This window comes from Trichosurus vulpecula, chromosome 9 (genome assembly GCF_011100635.1).
Source record: "Trichosurus vulpecula isolate mTriVul1 chromosome 9, mTriVul1.pri, whole genome shotgun sequence".
In the NCBI taxonomy this organism is placed as follows: Eukaryota; Metazoa; Chordata; class Mammalia; order Diprotodontia; family Phalangeridae; genus Trichosurus; species Trichosurus vulpecula.
In genome coordinates this window covers 160305214-160318882 of record NC_050581.1, presented here as the reverse complement: position 1 = coordinate 160318882, position 13669 = coordinate 160305214, and the positions used below count along the sequence as shown (strand labels likewise).

Here is a 13669-nt window from a genome sequence, read left to right as displayed (position 1 = left end):
GAAGAGGAAAGAGAATTAAAACAGCTGTTTTGTTGGAACACTATTACATTGTTGGTGGAGTTGTAAATGGATCCAGCCATGCTGGAGAGCAATTTAGAACTATGCCCAAAGGGCTATAAAAGTGTGCATACCCTTTGACCCAGCAATACCACTTCTAGGACTGTATCCCGAAGAGATCACAGAAATAGGAAAGGGACCCATATGTACAAATATATTTATAGCAGCTCTTTTTGTGATAGCAAATTATTGGAAATCAAAGGGATGCCCCATCAATTGGGGAATGGCTAAACAACTTGTGGTATATGAATGTAATGGAATATTATTGTGCTATAAGAAATGGGGAAGATACAGACTTCATAATAACCTGCAAAGACCTAAATGATCTGATGCTGAGTGAGGGGAGCAGAACCAGGAGATCATGATACATGGTTACAAACACAGGGTATCTATAAGGGCTAACTTTGATAGACTTGGCTCCACTCAACAATACAAGGTTCAAAGACAGCTCCGAAGGACCCATGATGGAAAGAGTGAGCTACATCCAGAGAAAGAATTACAGAGTCTGAATGCAGATTGAGGCAAACTATTTGCGTTTTTTTTCTTTTCTCTTTTTTTTTTTTTGGCTTTGTTTCTTCTTTCTCTGATTCATACCATTGGTTATAATTCTTCTTTGCAACTTGACTGTTATGTAAATAAGTTTAATGCAAAGATATATGTAGAACATATATATGATTCCATACTGTCTTGGGGGGGAAGGAAGGAGGGGAAGAAAATCTGGAACTCAAAAACTTGTGGAACCGAGTGTTGTAAACTAAAAATAATAAATCTAACAGCTGTCTTGTCAGAACAATGTTTACAACTGGGGACTCTGAGCTAGAAAATGAAGAATATTATAGATTCTATCATTATAGGTTTTTAGAGCAGAGAGGGAATGTTTTTACAGGGAAACTCATCTAGGTAATGAATACATATCTGCGTGGGAGAATAAAAGATTCAGCTAACATCTCTGCTCACCACTGTATCTCACCACTATTACAAAGTCATGTATATTGTTTTCTACTTAATTTCTACTTATTTTACTCTGCAAAAACTCATGTGGAAGAGGGCTTTTTGCCACTCAAAGTTCACTATTGCCAATTCCTGTCTTCTCTTCTGTGACTCATATCATCAACATCAATATCTTTCCTGAGAGGGCACCTATGACATAGATGGATATTTGTCAGAGGAAAGTTCATTATTTGAAAACATGCTGCTGCTTTCCTTACTTCCAAATTGGGGGTGGGGGTTGGGGTGAGGAGAGAAGGAATGAGGGCTACAGATGTGGAATATTATATATAGTCAGATATCAGTGTCAATAGGTTTTGCTGAAGTTTTTTTTCTTTTTCTTTTTTAATCTTTGTTACAGGAAAAGACTCACCGAGTGGGGAAGGAAAAGGAGTAAAAGATTCAGAAATGAATTTCATGTAAGGAAAAAAATTAAGAAAACAGATTTGTGGGATTAAAATAAAAAACCCACCCTAACTCTATGCTGTCCTCAACTTTCTGTGGGATAGTCCAGATCAGGCATTCATACACATAAGTCAAAATTAATTTTTTTGAAAATAGAATATTAAAAGACCTCCTTTGTGAAATTAGGTTAGTGAATGAAGAGGTTTTAAGTCTAAAACCACTGGAAGGAATCAACCTTGCCATTAAGAAAGGTTGCTTCCTCTTAGCTAACTCTAGAATCCAACTTGGTTTCGATCAGGCCCCAAGATAAAGATTATGATTACTAGAGCTTGGGGCTGTTGCTTAAGGCCAAAATAACAGACCAAGAACTATGAATTGTGTTTAATGGGATCATTATAATAATAAAGGTCAGTGAAAAGACTTCCTAGATTCACTGAATGCTAGAGCTGGAAGGTTCCTTAGACTTCTAGTCCAACCCATCTTAGATGTGAAAACTAAGTCCCAGAAGGATGAAATCATGCAGCATGATTTGAATTCATTAAATTCAGAATCTTCAGAGCCTCCCACTTCTTTCTCCATTCTTAGTTGTCTTTGTTTTGTCTTCCCTGAACCTCTCCTCCATCTCTAAAAGGCCATAGGAAAGAACTGACTCATTTTGAAATGTTATCCATTGAACAGGGCTGTCCTCTAGTCAGTTCTAAACTGATTGCCTTTTGCGTATCCTGCAGTGTTGATTCTTCTAAGATTGGTGCTCCCCGATTCATAGCCCTATGGTATCAATGGAAGAATGCTGATGTTGAAAAGGACTAGTGGTAAGCAAGTAGCTTAGGACCATTGGAAACAATTTCCCAGGAAGTGTCCAACATGATTCTTATTCAATCATGGACCCCTCTAGAAAGTCTGTCTATAATGCTTGTTCAAGACATATACTCAATAGATTGCCCATCCAACTACACATCATCTGGGCACTAGGCAATAAGCATACCCATAGTAGGTACTTCATGTTTATTGGTCCGAATTGGATCTTCATCCACTTAATTTTTTCAGCATGGACAGCTAGACTGATCTCTTTCAAATGACTATGCATTTCATCAAGGAAACTTTTTTTTTATTTTATTTTTTTTTGGAATTACAAAGCTACTTTTAATACTCTGGTGTAAGCCCCATAGGAATAAAAAACACTGGGAGAGGATAGCCCCCTCACCCCCAGGAATGCCCTGGAGGAGAACAAGGCTGCCTGGGGGGAAGGATGCACAGAGGGAACCCACTGCAGACACAGGGCGAAGGGAATGCCATCAGTTCTGAGACCTGTGAGCGCTACAGGAGGAGGCAAGAGCGTGACAGGACTGGCTCCACGCACACGGTCGACGGGCAAGAGAGCTGGGCATGAGCCACAGAGTTACTTGGGCTCTTCCTTCTTCTCATTGGCTTTTTTCTGCTTCTGTTGCATGATCTCCGAGTCCCTCTGCTTTCAGGCTGCTGCAGAGAGCCCGTCATCCCGGCGTTTTCCCTTGCCTGAATCGCTTTGCTTTTTCATGTTCTGGCGGGCAAGCTCACGCTGGTTACCGCGGGTCATGGCGACGGCAGCGGCTCCGGCCTGACTCGGTGGCGTCCCTCATCAAGGAAACTTTATGGATTTGGGGACTTGATTTAGTTGGTATAAGTGTCAGCTAACAGAAGTATTTGGAGGACTATGCCATCAGTATGGAATCTGTCTTCTATTTGCACTCTGTACAGGGCATTCTTTGACACTGGTAACCCCTATGAGTGAGCAGCTCTTTTGTCAAAATTGAGGTTATTTAGCAGATCACTAAATCTGCCTTGGCATTTCGTGGGCTTTTAACATGCCTTGAACATTGAATCAGTACTTATATTCCATAGTCCTTCTGTATGTGCAAATGGCAATTGAAACACACATCCCACCCACATAACAATAGGAGATTCACATCATGTTGCTAAATCTGTACGCTTATTATCATTTAATAAAACTATTCTATGCCTTACATCAGGGCTGTCCAAAATGCGGCCTGCAATGCAATTTATGTGGCCAGCCTACAGACATAAAAATTTACAGAAATGCTTTAGTAAATGAAGCCGAGTTACCACAGAGCTCTCACTAAAACGGCAAATCAAAATATACTGTATATTGTTTCGATAAAAACCTAAGATTGGATGGCCCTGCCTTCCATAGCGCTTGGTCCCTCAGAATCACGGAGCAGTGGATGGAGCGCTAGGCTTCAGGGTCTGAATATTTCCTCTGACATTCTGTGATTCTGGGCAAGTCACTTCATCACTATGACCCTCAGTTTCCTCATCTTTAAAATGATGTTAACAGCATCTACTCTACAGGGCTCTAAGGCTCAAATGACCATATATGTAAAGCACTTTGCAAACCTTAAGAACACTATATAAATGCTAGCAGTGGTTTCTATAATGGAAGCCACCACAGACTGAGAGGACAATGGGTGACCATGGTATGGAATGAGGAAGCAGCATTTGCTACATTGAATAAAACCAGGGTTAGGTTATTGCAAAAGCATTCCAAGTGGACTTCGAAGGTCAAGTCGGCATTATGGGACACTTCTGGTCTTAGGCTTCAATTACTTATAGAATCCCCTTCCCCCACTCACTTCTTGCTGGAGGCTGATTATATGTCAAGATGTCATAGCAGGGATTGGTTTCTATTTAGACAGAGGTTGGCCCAGCTGACCCTTGAGTTCTGTGATCCTGTAAACTTTTCTAGAAAAGACAACTCTTGAGAAAATAGGTTCCAAAGAGGAACCAGTTTCCAGTCCTGGCTGCCACCAGCTAGATGTACGATCCTGGTTAAGACACTTAGCCACTCTGACCCTTGGGTTCACATTTAACTCAGAAGTGACAATATTGTACTGCACTTACCTCGCATGGCAGCAGTGAGGAGTGTTTGGTCAGTTGACTTGAGTACACGCTCCTTAAGGACAAAGACTGTTTCATCTTTGTCCTGATACCCCCAGCAGCTAACACATAAAACATGCTTAATAAATGCTTTATTCATTGATTGTAAAACACTATAAAAATGTGAATTCTAGATAAGAGAATATAATGTAGTGGAAAAGGAAATTTGAAGTTAGAGGACCTCGGTTCCAATCCCAGAGCAGCGGCTTCCAACCTATGCTTTATTTTTACCATATGGTAAAACTGAAGGGGTTGAAGTCCATGGGCTTTTTCTGATCATACGCAAATTCTCTCTTTAGCTTGAACTCATTCTTCAAAAACTACAAAGTGGCCACTAGGGGGAGTACACATGCAATTATGCTTAAACTCAATCTGAAAGAGAAATAAGTAGTTACTTCCTGTGGATGTATACAAAAGTATGGGCTTCATTAAGAGCTTTTACTAAGCAGTGCTTAGTAACAATAGGGCATATCATGGCAGCACTGTACCCACACCCCGTCTTGTGTTTGCATAAATGAGTGTCCATCAGTTGGGAATGAAATAAAAAGAAACATGGTGCCCTCCCCCACCTCATCCCCACAGTGGGAGCTTTTACAAAGGCCTGACTTTAGTTCAGGAATGAAGGAGGGTTAAGGAAGAGAAGCTAAAGTTTGGCAGGATTCTCAATCAACATAACCCTTGAACTAGGTCTTAGGAATCAACTTTCATTTGTTAACATGAAGAGCAGTGACTGTGGAGGGTAGGAAACTTGATCTTCCTTTCACAAAGCCCGGCCAAAGGAAAGCCTAATCTAATCAGGGCCCTTCTACCATAACCTTTTGCCAAAGTGCGATTTAACAGGCCTAACCCAGCAAAATGGTTTCCTTCACATTTTTTCGCAATCTCTCCTTTCCACTTTATCTAAAGGGTGAGGTGCCTGGCCTAGTAGTGGAGCTGATAATTCACCTTTGGATCTTCATGATTTTCAGCAGATAAGAGAGACAGAGAGAGAGAGAGAGAGAGAGAGAGAGAGAGAGAGAGAGAGCGAGACCGCGAGCCAGACAAGCACCTGTTTTGCCAGAACATAATCACTTTGCAAACACAGAGGTCACATTCTTTGGAAGAAAGGGGAGGAGAGGGAAACACTGGCCTATGAGGATTTGTAATCTTAACCTTGGGTATCTTACTAAGACTGGCCTGACTGCTGTGTTAAGACTAGTGATTACTGGAACATTACTGAGTTGTTGTGGCCTGGACAGTTTAAAATACAGGATTTCCTTTGAGCAAAATATGGAAAGTACATGCACATATTTCCTATGCTATTCTCTCCTCTCCCCTCCCCTCCCTTACAATAAGCTCTTACTTTTTTCCTTCATCACTCCAATTTAAAAAAAAAAAATGAAAATTGTCCTAGATTTGGAAAACAAACAATAAATAGGCCTACCTGGTACAATCTCTGCAACTGACATGCTTCCAACTCTGGGACCTTGACATCCAAGAAGCCTCTTAATTTTTTACAGATGACTCCTTTTGAATGTGGCAAGCAATGGCTTTTAACAAACTATGCAGAGTAGCGTAATCTTTGTGCACAGGATCATGAAATCATTGATTTCAAGCTAGAGAGGACCTTAAAGGACTTCAAGTCCAATCCTCTCATTTGACAGCTGATGAACCCAAGTCCCAAAACGGTAACTTACCCAAAGTCACCTAGGTGGAAAGTAGGAGGGCCAGGATCAGAACCTAGAGCTTGTGATTCCAAGGCCAGTACTCTGAAGTCAGGCGTGGCATTTGAAGCCCTTCATAAACTAGCCCCCACCTACTGTCCCTGTTTTATTTCCTACTTTTCCCGTGTTGGCTCCAGCCAAAACAAGCTATTTAATTGTTGACCCCCAGACATGCCTCAGTACACATGTTGGTGCCCTCATTCACTAACCTAGGACAAAACCAAGGGCAGTGGGTAAAAGTTACAAGGAGCACAATTTAGGCCTGATGTGGGATGAGTCCCCCCAGGAAACAGTGGTTTTCCACTCACCTTTAAGCAGAGGCTGGAGGACCACTTGTCCAGCATGCTGCAGAGGGGCCTTTGTTCACCTATGGGTTGGCCAAGATGGCCTCTGAGATTCTGTCACCTCAACTGTTTCCTCTGCTCCAGGAGTCCCTGACTAATATTTTAAGCTTTCTAGGCTCATCTGGCATTGTTTTGGTTAGGGCAGGGGTGGGGAACCTATAGCCTCAGGACCATATGTGGCCCTCTAAATCTTCAAGTGCAGCCCTTTGACTGAATCCAAACTTCATTGAACCCCCTTAGTAAAAGGATATGTTCCGTAAAACTTGGGAGTCAGTCAAAAGGCTGCACCCGAGGACCTAGAAGGTCACATGTGGCCTTGAGGCCACAGGTTGCCCACCCCTGCCCTGGAGGCTGACAAATTGGCACAACTTTCCATCCCACACAAGTTAACAGATTTCTCTTATTTAGACCCAACCAAAAAGTACAAAAATGACCAATTACAATGAGGTGGTGCAGTGGATAGTGCTGTGTTTAGAGTGAGAGAGAACTGATTTCACATAGGGCCTCAGACACTTACTTGCTATGTGTCCCCTGGCAAGTCATTTAATAGCTGTCAGCATTGGTTTCCTCAACTGGGCGAACAGAACAATCATTTATTAAGTGTCCCAGGCTCTGTGCTAAGTACTTGACAAATATCTCATTTGATACTCAGAACGATGCTGTGAGGTAGATCTGTTATCTCCACGATAACTCTCTAAAATAGGTTATTTGAGGTTTTTTATCCCCATTTTATAGATGAGGAAATTGAGGCTTCACGAGGTTCAGTGGCTTGCCCACGGTCACACGGCTATTACATTCCAGGCCACGATTTGAAACGGATGCCAGATCAAGAGCTCATTCTTCTCCGTCAGAGGACATGGTTCACATAACCCCTCTTCTCTGCCCTCAGTGAAGAGGGAGAATGGTGAGTCATTGTCTTCCACTCCCAGAACTGTCCTTGCTCCTGGATAAACAGTACTAACCAGCACTTCATGGAGTTTATCTGCCAAGCTGTTAATAACCATCCAGATTTTCTGCCTCTCAAATTATGAGGTCCCAAACAGGATACTGCCTAAAATAATAAACTAATAGTTCTTCAAGTGACTTAACCAGAAGGAAAAGGAACAGCACAAAATATTCCTTTAAAGAATTAACCCCTAACCCAGGCAGCAAAGAAAGTAACAGAAACCTAGATGGGGTGGCACGTACTTTTGGGCAGCAGCAAGGTGGTCTTGGGGGTTTGCTTTGTTTGTAAGGAACCATCTTATTGTCCCTCAGAACACGTAGAGGGGTTTTCTCTTCCAGGGAGTTATCAGGGCCTCCTAGATTTCCTCAGGTGAGCAACATTCAAAAGAGAGGCTGCCAGTCCCATCTTATTTAACTTTCCCCTCAATGAACAGTTTCAGGACAATGCAGTTGAGGAGTTTATAAAGCACATACGTGGCCCCATGAATGGTAATCGTTCTAGCTGTAGCTCTGCGTGGTTGAAATGGACCACAAGACTCATGTTGGCTTTTAAATGCAGCCTCTTCCCTTGGGTGTGACCTCTTCCCACCAGAATGTTTTCTGTCCTGGGACAGTATAGTATAGGAGTCTGTGATTCAGAGCAGGCATGCCTTAGAAGCAGCTTCTTGTGCCTCTCCTTGTGAGACTGCTCCTTGGAGGACGCCAGTCATATTCTTCCCTATTTATATTTTTAAAAGAATAAAAATAAGACGCTTTGTAATTTTTTCAGGAGCAAAACTTCTAGACTTTCAGAATGCAGCATCATAGGGGGTTGCAAAATGGAATCTCTTTTAAAAAATACTCCCAGCAACACCCGAACAGCTTCCTCTATCAGTACCAAATGAAATGACGCGGGTGAATCCCTTATCAGTGCCACCTGACAACATGTGGCCTCTTTCCCTCCTGATTTTCCATTAGTTCATCTCACCCTTTCCCCTGATGTTTTGCTTCACAGCACTTAGCATTATCACCCTATTTGGGTAGAAGCATGAGAGGCCAAAAAGGGATCTCTCCCATTAGTTGTTCATTCCACCTTCACCCGCAAGCCCACCGCATAACTCTAGATCTACAAAGGACCAGAACGTCATCTTATCCAAACCTTTCATTTTACAGATGAGGAAACTGAGGCTCACAGAGACCAAGTGATTTGCCCCAGGTCACAGAGTTCATAAATGCCAAAGTTAGGTTTTGAGCCTATACTCTCCAGACTCCAATTCAAGGACTCACACACTAGGCCTCCATTTTCATATCTGTAAAATGGAAATGTCGCATTCAAAGGAGACAAAGCACAAAAAAGAGCTTTGTGAAAATGTCAAGCAGTAGGTGAACACAAGCTAGTGAAGAAAACAGAGCCCCGGTCTGGGGAGTCATCCTGCCCGCAATATTCCCAGAGGGACTCAATCCTATGCCCTCCCGACTGTAGGGCTAGTTCATGATGGCCCCTTACCAGCTTTCAGATAGAAACATTTTGGAACAGATTAAAACTCATGACTTCAAGCAAGAAAATAACTCCTTACTAATCCCCATCTACTTTCCTATCCTAACAGGGGAAGCTTTTGAAATGAACATGCCTCACATTCCAGTGGCTTCCCATTTTTAATAAGAAATTAATCAAACCCTTTCTCTCTCATACGCAGAAGGCTAAGAGCTCATGATTCTTCAGGCCTGACATCAGTTCTTCGCTTGACGCTCTTTGTGTCCACCATTTCCTAGCTGTTTTAAGCATCTAAGAAAATAGTGACAGGGGCAGCTAGGTGGCGCAGTGAGTGGAGCACCAGGCCTGGAGTCAGGAGGACCTGAGTTCAAATCCGACCTAAGACACTTGACACATGTACTAGCTGTGTGACCTTAGGCAAGTCACTAAACCCCAATTGCCTGCCCAAAAAAAAAAAAAACCAAGAAAATAGTGATAGTTATTCTCAGCATACAACAATCCGAGACAACTCAGAAGGACTTATGATGAAAAATGCTATCCATCCCCAGAGAAAGAACTGATGGTGTCTGAATACAGATTAAAGCATACCTTTTTTTAAAAAAAAAATTAATTGTAATTTAATTGTAATTGGGGGAAAATAAAATATTATTAAAAATAAAGTATTAGGGAAATTTTAAAAAAGAAAAGGAAAAATAGTGAACAGGAATTTTTATTCATCACAACCAAGCATGGTTGGGTCCATTCTTTGGAAACTTTTCTTCTGTTTAAATAAAAAGAAATCACACAAAGATAAACACTTGGGTAGAAAGAAAAAAAGCCTTACTATCCAGGAGTTTACTGGCCAGAAAGCACAAGGCATCATCATTTCCCACTTCCTCCCAACACTACTTACCTTCAGACCAAGACTAGGACCTTCCAACTGGCAGAGAATGTTGGCTGGAGTTCTGGGGAATTGCTACTTAACGGAGTAACTTTTTGTTTTGTCTGAGGTAGGGGGGAAGGGATCTCAATCTCAGAAGGCTTGTGCTCAACAATCAGGGTTTCCATGTAGAAACATTGCTCTTGTGTCCTTTTATAGGTCTCTGGAGGGAAAAATAAGAGAAATGTTTCTAATAGACAGAGCACTGGACTAGAAGCAGTATGAGTTCTAGGCCAAGCCCCTTACTTGTTATGATTGACCTTGAGAAGTTCCCATGTCCCTAAAGATGAAGACAAGATAAGCCAAGTCAATGGAAATTTGTGAATAATCTGTCCACCCCATTCCCCAGCACATAATCAACAACTTTGATGGAACTGTATGGTACTTGGGGGGAAGGGTAGGAAAGAGGTGGCAGGCACTACTTTGGCAGAAGAGCAAGTTAATATGGGTGAGGCTCGGATGGCTAGTTATTAAACAAGTTTAATTGTATGCTTATTCACATGCTATATCCTATTTTATTTCTCACTATCCAACTCCAACTTAGGTCCAGTTCATTGCTTAAGATTACACTGTGAGATTCTTGAGGGGATGAACTGTTGGACTTAGTACAGTGCCTGGCATATAATAGGCATTTAATAAATGTTTGCTGGCTGTCTCCATTAAAGATAAAGGAAGGCTAAGGACAGGAAACTCGAGCCAATCAATTTTGCCCCTTGTGTGAGATTAACAAAGCTGTTTCACGTTAAATTCCAGAATTCTTATTTCAGCACATTTTTCAAAATCATAGCGAGACATTATAGTTAAGTTGGTTGGGGGTTTTATAAAGAAAAAATTTGTATGTGCAAGTGGTAAAATAAGGTAGAAATATATGACCAATTTTAAAGAATAAGTAGTATTTCAGCTATAACCAATAGAATCCTCAAACTCTTTCATTGATAAAAAGAAAGCCCATTACTCCCTTCATAGTTTTTTCTCCATTTAAAAACTATCTCCACTCCTGTCCAAGTCAAATTATTAAGTCACCTTTATTCACTGATTCCTACCTGGTACCTTCAACTTCTTCCAGAAGACACAAGTGGATCATCAGGTTGGTTTGGCATCCTTAGCACAGCACCTGGCACATAGTAGGTACTCAATAAATGTTTACTGATTGATTTGCCAGAATGGACTGGTAAATTACTTACCTTTATACATTTTTATGCCAAAGCTTCAAATTAAAAAATGAAAATCTGAGGTTACTATGCTGTTTGAACCTCTACAGGCAGTGAAATCCCAGATATGGTCCCTCTTATTTGGTGCCAGGTATCTGAGGTTAAAGAAGGATGAATTAAATTATCTATTCCCACTTTAAACTAAAGTAATAAAGTAAGGGTATTCCAAATATGTGGAATAAAGCAGACTTGATGTTAAATATGTTTCCTGGAAGTCGTTTGGCAAACATGGATTAAAAACAGGATTTTCCAAAATAGTTATAAGTCTTAATACTAACGTGTTACATAGAGTACATTATGTGAATTTTGTTTGGATCTATGATTTTATTGGTATAGGGAGTCCCCAGTGAATAAACCCTCTATAGCAATGCAGATTGGTAGATGTTTTCAATTTGGAGTCTTGGAGAGTCACCTGGTGCAATAAGAGGTTAAGTGACTTGCCCAAGGTCACATGGTCAGCATGTGTCAAAGGCAGGTCTTGAACTCTCTGGTCCTGTTTCCATTCCATCCCCTTGCTTCTCAGTATCACTGTCCCCCGCTTGTCATGTGTCACAAGGTCACCTGTAAATGTGGGAGCACTTGGGTAATCTTAGTTTCACACTGGCTGTTCTCCTAGACTCATGGTCTCCAGATAAAGAACAATGATGTACACCCATGATTCGATTCCAAATTGCAAAATAAGTTTCTTCTTGAGATCAAAAACTTGCCAAAGTTTATGGCAAAAAAATCTATGAATCTGGTCCCCAGAGCCTATCAAAGTTCAGACCATGTTTCTAGAAGGAAAGTGACACCCCACTGATGGTGGGAATTCATGCAAGAATTAGGACGAGATGAAAGTAAAGATGCACACAGTGTGGTGAGTACTCTTCTTCCCAACAGATGTGAACATGTCCAGGATGCCAATCACTTGCCTTTTCAGGAGGCCATCAGCGGCTGCCAGGGAGAAAAACTGGCACCAGGGGCCTTCTGCTCATCTATCTTCACTGCCTAAAACACAGAGATCATTTTTTGGGTCCAGGTCTATGATTTCATTGGTGTGGGAAACTCCCATTAAGGAAACTCCTTCTACCAATGCTAATGGGCAAGTGTTCTTCAACTGAGAGTGGAAGAAAGTTGCCTGGGAGCTTTGAAAAGTGAAGTGACTCCCCCAAGGTTAAACAACAAGAATGTGTCAGAGATGGAACTTGAACCCAGGTCTTCTGACTCCAAGAACAGCTTCCTCGCCACTCCATAACACCGCCTCTCATTTGAGAGCACAGATCTCACTGGATCTTTCAAATGCCTAAGGGAACAACGTGCCAACCTCTGACACGTAAGCTCTGACAAAAGAAACCAGTTTCAGTGGTGCGGTGGTCTGCCAATGTTGAGCCCACTGTCCCATTCTCCCAGAGGGGAGTCACGAATACAAAGTGCTATGTGCCTCCTCCCTCTGAATGAAGCCTGACCTCAGACAACTCTTATTTATGTGATTAATATCACGTAAGGAATCTTTCTTCTCTTCACAAGCAAACACAGTGAGACCTAAGAAAGACAATGATCCAATTCAAGCCTCATTAAGCCTACGATGATTTATTCAAAATAGTGCACAATTCAATTCAAAGTATATACTATTCCGAAGCCTACAAGATGTCCTATTATTCTTTGATTCATCTGAACTTGGTTCATTCAAGGCCATTCACCAACATTCCCATATTTAGAATGAACAAGGACTGACTACAGACCTCAAATGTCACATTCACCAAAGACTGGCAAAAGGAAAAACAGGGCTTGAGTATACAGCCGCCCCTCCAAACTAAAGGCACTTAATGTTTAAAAGATAGAGCACTACAGAATCACCCCTCCCCAGGCGTTCAGGACACTGAGCTAAATGGGAGCCCACTGTCCCACTTTCCCAAGTGGGAGGCACCACCACAATATACCATCCTTGGATTTCCTTGAAGAAAAAAGTGCTAATGAATACAAAGTACTATGTCCCGCCTCCCTCTGAATGAAGCCTGACATAAGACAACTCTTCTTTACATGATTAATATCCCACAAGGCTCACATATGTAAAAACATCTTAGCTAAAAAATAAATCTGTCATAGATTCTTCTTCTGAAATCATGTCTTCTCTTTAAAGACCACCCCCCCCCCAAAATAACAATAAAATTGCAGGTCTCTCCAAAGACACACCACAATAATAAAACATTGGCTACTAACACCCTGTGTCAGTGATTGGGTCTTGCAGAGAAGGAAGGGTCCTTTGGCTGGCAGCTTAGTAGGTGCAGAAAACTTCCAAAAGTTGGGCAATTTCATCAGACTAGAGATTGGTCACTTCAAAGCTCTCTCAGATGCCCAGTGCAGGCTGGACATCATTTTTCTGCTGGTGAGCACACAAGGCCTCCTCCCCTATTTGGCTTTTATCATGTACCCGGGAGACGGGTGGCAGCACAGCGGAACCCGAGGTTCGAAGCGGAGCTGTCTGGTGTGTTCTGGCTGCGGGCAGCACAGCGGTACCTGTAACAATAAGACTGAGCACAAAAAGAGAAAATCCATTTTTACTCTGTTTGAAAGGCTCTAAATTGGCCAAAGCACACTCAATTTAAAAAAATACCTTAACACAAATACTTTATGTTTTTAGATTAAAAAATACTTTTAACATAAAAACTTTATCTCTCTGACCTTCACCAAATATGTAAAAATTTTGAAAC

General features: G+C 41.6%; 1 protein-coding gene and 1 pseudogene across 1 annotated transcript in view; both read right to left on the bottom strand.

Annotated features, from left to right (window-relative positions):
• Positions 1-2772: 2772 nt before the first annotated feature.
• On the bottom strand, positions 2773-3057 carry LOC118831818 (annotated as a pseudogene).
• Positions 3058-12529: 9472 nt separating this feature from the next.
• SUMF1 (sulfatase modifying factor 1) overlaps positions 12530-13669 on the bottom strand; it is a 118261-nt gene continuing 117121 nt past the window's right edge. The window contains exon 11 of the mRNA XM_036739658.1: positions 12530-13489. Within this exon, the coding sequence (XP_036595553.1) occupies positions 13382-13489 (108 nt within the window). The 3' untranslated portion in view covers positions 12530-13381. The remainder of the gene's footprint in view (positions 13490-13669) is intronic.